The following is a 6,802-nucleotide window of genomic DNA, read 5'->3' on the forward strand; positions in this document are numbered from 1 at the left end:
ACGATGATCTGCAGAAGCTCCACAAGGCAAGTGCTTGAGGTTAGTGGAGGCAGTTGAGCCACGGTTGTTGTAGGAAATTTCCCTGGCGACCGCCACCACTGCTAATGCGGACTTCTCCTCTTTTTTGGAGACTGGCCGTCGCCGCCGCAATCCAGAGTCTGAGCGTGCCGAGTCTCTGTTGAATCGTGTTGAAGACTTCGTTGTTCGTGATGAGATAAAGACCAAGGCTGAGGTGAGATGTTTGTTGCTGGGCACTTGGACTGGCGGAGGTCTTATTGATTTATCCTCAGCTTCAAGCCCTCCGCGGTGACGCTGCTGGTGCTACTCCTGGAGTTCTGGCCGAGGTGGCTCGCCATGGGGTGCATTGATGATGCTCATAACTTCACACCACATGTTGATTATAGTGACATGCTAGCCGATGCTTGCAATGTATTGTTTGCTCATGTTGGGTTGTAGTCGCACAACACTACCAGACGATGCAGGAGGAATACGGTGGCTTTTGTAATTATCTAAACACGACGATGATGAGTAATTAATAATGAAGACTTATCTATAACGGCGGTTCGAGTCTGTGGAATTTGGCCACCCATATGCGACAAGAAAGATAAACGTATCCACAATGTACAGTAGAGCAGTTCGCTGCTCGGGCGAGGAAGTGCATTAGTCTATGATTCTGTGCACAAAGGTGTTTCATGTCTGGACGATAAACTTAGGTTGTTAACAGCTTCTTCATCCCTAGTAACGCCTTCGTCTAAGAGTTATCGAGCGAAAGTGTTGGTCCGGTGTGGCCCTCGCATTGCCTTGAACTTTACTAGGGAGTGTGCTCACCACAGACTGTTTTGACTAACCCAACGCGAAATACAGATGAAATAGGTAAGCACGGACAATCTCAGACGGAATCATTCGTGCAGATGCAATTGGGACACTTAATCAAAGTAAAGTGAGATACACAATGCTATTAACAGCGATCAGTCATGGACATTTTACGAATTGCAAACGTACTCGAGGACAGGATGGATCACCAACCCCAGTATAAAAACTATGATGGATTAAACAGAAATCGACGATGATTGAGGGTGCAGGAGCTCATCCAGTTTGTGACCTCGTTCGTTCAAACCCCATGGCCAGATAGTATGCAGCTTCTGCATCCACCACCGCTCACGGGCCCGCCGAATGCGAGCTTGTCCCAGACGACTCATGAACTGGGTTTCATCAGAACATAAACTTTCGAGGATGACCACGTCGAAGTTGTCCAAACTCACTTGTTTCTGCTCTGCACCATCAGAACCAAAATGTCCTACATCGGAACAAGAGCGGAAGGTGAGACCGACTCGGGGGGCTCACCTATGCACAGTGGACAAACGCTGGCGTCATTACGATAGTGAGTGCTCATTGGTCCGTTGGCCTTTATGAGTAAATGCGAGTTAACACGATGCCGTAGTTCTCGACCAGTTTCACCAACATACCTACATGAGCATGAGCAACCGCTGAAGCGTAGTGTGTAGCCTACAGGATGCCGCATCCTCGACACTCAAGGGCATAAACTAGATTCTTCGACCTGCAGCTCAGCTCGTATTCTTCCATCCAGCCGTGATTCAGCGTCCTCACGTCCGGACGGCTTTCTCGCAGAACCGCACAAGTCCGACACTGTGGGTTATCGCAATGCGTGATCCGCACCGGAGGCGGCAACTGAGTGAGTATCCACGGTGATGTGACGGTGGCTATTAGTATGAGAAGTCAAGTTACCCATTTCCTCGTAAACTCCTTATCAAGGATTTGGTGCCACGTTGCTGGATTTTCCCTCTGCACTAGACGTACTGTATCATAGTTCACTTGAGTACAGCTGTGACATCGGTGTCGTAGAGGCACCAATGGTAATGCTCTTGCCACTGTGGGTGCTGCCTGCCGACCCAGGTACCACGATAAGGACGCCAACATCGAGACACCGGACAGAATAACACAACCTGTCATAAGTGTGCACTCGTGACTCACAAGTCGTGGGCGAATCTCTTCTCCTCGACTGGGGGCTCAATAGCTCTAAATGCCCCATCGGACGATCTCCCGAATCCCAAACACAACAGGACTGCTGCCACTCATAGCGGTGGTCACTTATAGGTAAAATGTCTAAGTATGACATGTTATAGTAATCGGGGGTAACCAAGTCCCCGTCGATAACAACTACGACTCTGATAGCAACAGCAGCAGCAGCTGGTCATTGTGTGATAATAAAGAGAGTAGTGCAATGATAAAGCACTTACGCTGTAGCCACTCTATACCAAGTTAGACAGCTAACTGAACGGCTGTCAAAGCTCACTCCAATCGGACTCTTCAGAGTCATCATCCACCAAGCTGAAGGACTCCTCTGTGAGTAGTGAGTCGGGGTCGATGCTGCTGGCTGTGTCCACAAGGATCACATCGTCATCTGGGAGATAACGCTGGTTATACATAGACAACCTATGCGTCAGGTATTCAGGAGGCATGAGCATGTGGTGAAAGAGAGGATAGTATATCTTGGCCAGTATCCACTGGGAAGGGTTCGGTGTACTCATACCGAGACCAGGTGCCCAGCGGATAGAACTCCCCACTGAAGGAGGCTCCGAGAACGCCTTGTCACGCTGCGCTGGAATCTGAGGGAAACGCAGTGGCCGTCAAGCTGAGCATAGAGGACCTCACCCAAGATGGGTTTTGAAATGATTCCTTACAAGACGGTTGTCGTCTCCGATCACCAACGTACTGTATCTCTACCCATGACGATAAGGGGCTCGGCAGACACCTCCGACGTGTCTTGGGCCGGGGCTCCGGGACAGGATCCATGGTATCAGCTGGAGGGTCGAGGGCTCGGAAGCCAAGGACTGATGCTAGCCTCAATGGGAGCTGGGGCATGCAGGAGGAATAGACTGGCAATCAGTGTTAATGAACATGCCCGAGTTGACCGCCATCATGAACACGAGCCAAAGACTGACTCATGAATTCACACCATCATCAACATTGCAACACGTATGTGTCTGTAAGGTGGGCACTGAGGGCTTCCTAATACCACGAAGTGTGACCAGCAGCTGACAACCATCCTTACTTCGACAACTCTTCCTCTATGTTGGCCTCGATCGACGTAGCCTTCCTTGTGTCGGCGTCTCCGCTCATTACATGGCGTGCAGCAAAGGCCTCCATCTTCATCGTGTGATCACGATAGCGTTGAAGTAACTGTTCGCAGTTGCGCCATACCTACTAGTGATAGGACCATACTGGGGGCATCGGAACAAGGTCCTCCTTAATCCACGTCTTCGAGATGTCCGCCACCCGTGACATCAAACTGTGGCTATTCGTCAACCAGTCTGGCGACTCCCTTCGGCTAGCGATGAAGCGAACCCTGCACGCGAGGCCAGAGCCTTACCTCGAGATGTTCGCCTCGGCCGAGAGCTTATCCAACAACTGTTCTTCTCTGCGGTGTCGCTCTTCTTTGACCTAGGAGGTCAACTCCTCCGCTTTATATTGATCAGCTAGAGTCGCCTCACACCTTGTGATTCCAAGTGTCCGCCACAGAGCCGAGGACAATCTCTCGTGATAGTAGCCACTTGTCGACCTCCTCTGGACCACCAAGGACATCCCAGTCCTCCTCTGCTGTAGACACTGACTGGATGATGATATTCTCAGTGCTCACGTACCTTCCTCATCGGTATGGCCCGGGGCTATTGACCCCTCCCATGAGCGCTGTAACTGAGGAGGCTGCTACCTACCCCTAGATCCATGCAGTGCGGAGGAAGAGGTCACCTTAGAATCACTAGCTGAGGAGAGCTTCTCGGCCTGTATACGCGATGCCCCAACCAACCACAGTGTGTCGGTGTGGTGATCATATTCAAATTCAAAGGTGCCAGCTACCATCGACCAGGCAGGGCTCAACGCTTGTACCATCTCCATCACACTATTCCGTACACGCACTGAAGGAGACAGGCCGTAGTACAGTCGCAGGGGCCCAAAGGGACTACTCTCAAGCGTTAGCCATGTAGCTCCTTCCTGGTCCGCCTGGCTGGACATCCCCATCACAGCCTCGGCCCCAGGCTTGAAATATCGGTATGATATTGTGGTACTCCTGTGCCCTCCTAATATCTACAACATCTCGCACCATCTCGAGACCAAAAGTACGCGTATAACCCATATTCAAAATTTTAGCTTCACAGTCGTTCTGCAGGAAAAATTACCAGGTATTTTCAGTCCCTACGTGACGCCTACCGATTAGGGAGAGATAACCTTGGACGGGCCAGACACTTACGGAGGAGTCCTCATCCCTGTAAGGCCTCGTGGCAAGGGAGGCTACGTTCATCCACGCACTCCGTTTGGTCTGCCGTTGGATTATCACTGACCGTAGCTGAGAACCCAACCAATAGGAGGCCTCGAGATGAAGTACTCGCCTCAGCTGCAGAGACCGTCCGCATCGCTCCGTCTGTGTACCGAATGATACATACAGCATCACAGTTTTCAAAGGGTTTAGGAGGCTTTCCAAGGTCTGGGCCTGATGCTGGTAAACTTCCAGCCATTCAGCGAGGCCACAGCCACAGCACCGTCCTCTGTCTCGCTCTTCGTCCCAGACTGCATATAAGCTTCGATGTGACGCTTGCGCTCCGCACTGTACAGTTTCTTGAGGAGATCTCCTTAACCAATAGAACCAGTGTGGAGATAGGGCGATGATCCAACTCAGCTTACTCGTATGCATATCAAATACATTTCCGGGCTTTCTGATCAACATCGTGAGCGTGGATGATCCGCCCATGGCGAACATTCGAAATGGGGCTCCCTTCCGGAAGAATACCACCTCCGGAACGCTCACTGGGCATCTCAAAAAACATCAAGAACGTGAGACCGACAGAGAATCCAACCTCTACCTGTGTTGAGATCGTGCCAAGTGTGATAGTAGCCATAAGTATCCACGAGCAGCGGGCCCATCACCAGAGATGGGGTCCACGAGACCAAAGTCAATCGACAATTTCAAGACGGGACATGTTTTAGTGACATTCAAGTGCCGACTAGCGCTTGACTCGTGGCAAGAAGGGCAACTACATGGACCGCCTAAAGAGGGAAGGAGTAACCTAGCTAATCTAAGGGGCCAGACCTTGAGTAACTGCAAACCTGAGAGGCACTACCTTCACATGGGAAATCACTGGTATCATGAACGCCTAGCTCAACTGACCGATATCGCCTTGCTAGCGAACGAGGCGTGTCCGATATTGTCAAGTAGTTCCCACTGGTGGCAACCTGCTAACAATCCGTAGACCCTCATCACGATGAGCATATCATTATCCTCCCCCCAGCAGGACTGGGTACATCTTGAGGAGCGGCCAGGGTCCCTGATTGGTCAGCGGAGTGTGAGGCCATTAGGTCATCCTCTCGCTGCTGCCGTGGATCTCCCATTCAGCAATACGGCCAAGGAAAAGTCCTCCGAATTGAAGTTGTCAACACAAGACCTTATTATGAAGAAAATTGTCCCGCCCTGGACATGCCGCCAATCGTACAGTCGAGGTGAAACACTAATGTTAGAAGTAGTGATACTCTGCAGGGTGGGTACCACCCTAGTTACACCACCGAGTAAAGTGACCGTACAAACCACCAGCGACCGATCAGTTGGCCGGCCTATCCTTCTAACACACTGAGCACAATACCAGATATGTATGAAACAAATTATCAAAGCCTACTCCGGAGAGTCAAGTATCCCAGACCAGCACCAGCTACTGCTGCTCCACCACAGAGACAATGTAAAAATGGCAGATACCCAATGACCACGTCAGACCCATGGAGAGTGAGGTCCTTCCGCCATGTCGCTACATATAGAGTGTAGAGCATATCGTGGAACACCGAGTTGAATATATGCGGTATCCTATAGCCCACCAAGGGTAGACACCTGTAAGGGCTCAGGCCAGCGGATGGTTCCATAGTAAGCATCTCCGAAAAACACAGCGTCATCCCCCAGAGAGGCAAGTGGTCCACATCAACGTCTGAGCGGACCTTGGTAGCGTCTCTTAGACTCACCACAAGCGATGGTAATGTGAGGTCTGTAAGGCCCAGAAGATGCAGATACCGATACATAGACGTGTCCTTAGGCACACTCCACTTCACCTCTTTTACGTCCTTCTGCCCAGCACATGCAATAGCAGTGAGCGGTAACCAACCACAGGCCGCTACCTCGTCTAAAGCTAACGTGAAGGGCTCAGGGATCAGCTGCTCATATACAAAGCATCCAATGACCATATTAACCTTGCGGGACTTGAAGGTCTCCATATCTCGGACCCGCCCTAGGTATCTGTATCGCTCCTCATTCGTCAGGTCTACTCCCAGCTCCTCGCGGACTTCTCGGCAAACAGTTGTGAAGTCGCAGCCACCATCATCAACATCACAGCGTCCACCAGGGAAGGCCGTCTGACCAGACCAAGGATCGCCCTCCCGCGCTGCTCGCCGTATAAGGAGCATCTCGGCAGGGTCCAATGGTTGGGGACCAGGGCGGATAATACATGCCACCATCGCTCGGGACTTAACCGCTACCCTAGCTGTGCTAAGGACCGGGCACTGACTAGCGAGCTTTGCTGTGATCTGAGGAACGGTCACAGCAGCCATTGCTTATGCTAAAATTTAATATAAAAAACTCAAAGGGAGCAAAACAACAAAGCACAATACCCTACCCACTAGCGAAAGGACAAGCAGCTACACCAGAAGCTACCATGCACTAAGAACACCAGAGAGGTGTGGATGAACTCAACGCCTAACATAGCACGAAATACTAGGAGGTGATACTACATCTAGGGATCATGGTATAATC

General features: G+C 51.0%; 3 protein-coding genes across 3 annotated transcripts in view; 1 reads left to right on the forward strand and 2 right to left on the reverse strand.

Moving 5' to 3' along the window:
- Pmar_PMAR003576 (hypothetical protein) overlaps nucleotides 1-368 on the forward strand; it is a gene marked incomplete at both ends in the record, with an annotated part of 1,894 nt that extends 1,526 nt beyond the window's left edge. The window contains 2 exons of the mRNA XM_002784271.1: nucleotides 74-232; nucleotides 291-368. Of these exons, the coding sequence (XP_002784317.1) occupies nucleotides 74-232; nucleotides 291-368 (237 nt within the window). The remainder of the gene's footprint in view (nucleotides 1-73; nucleotides 233-290) is intronic.
- Nucleotides 369-5,673: 5,305 nt separating this feature from the next.
- Nucleotides 5,674-6,600, reverse strand: Pmar_PMAR003577 (hypothetical protein; the record flags this gene model as incomplete). The annotated part of the gene is made up of 1 exon (XM_002784272.1): nucleotides 5,674-6,600. One exon carries the CDS (start codon nucleotides 6,598-6,600, stop codon nucleotides 5,674-5,676), a length of 927 nt encoding a protein of 308 aa, XP_002784318.1.
- A 182-nt stretch (nucleotides 6,601-6,782) lies between these two features.
- Nucleotides 6,783-6,802, reverse strand: part of Pmar_PMAR003578 (Peroxisomal coenzyme A diphosphatase ndx-8, putative) — a gene marked incomplete at both ends in the record, with an annotated part of 600 nt that continues 580 nt past the window's right edge. The window contains one exon of the mRNA XM_002784273.1: nucleotides 6,783-6,802. This exon is cut by the window's right edge and continues 4 nt beyond it. Within this exon, the coding sequence (XP_002784319.1) occupies nucleotides 6,783-6,802 (20 nt within the window).

This window comes from Perkinsus marinus (assembly GCF_000006405.1).
Source record: "Perkinsus marinus ATCC 50983 genomic scaffold scf_1104296935302, whole genome shotgun sequence".
NCBI classification, from domain to species: domain Eukaryota; phylum Perkinsozoa; order Perkinsida; family Perkinsidae; genus Perkinsus; species Perkinsus marinus.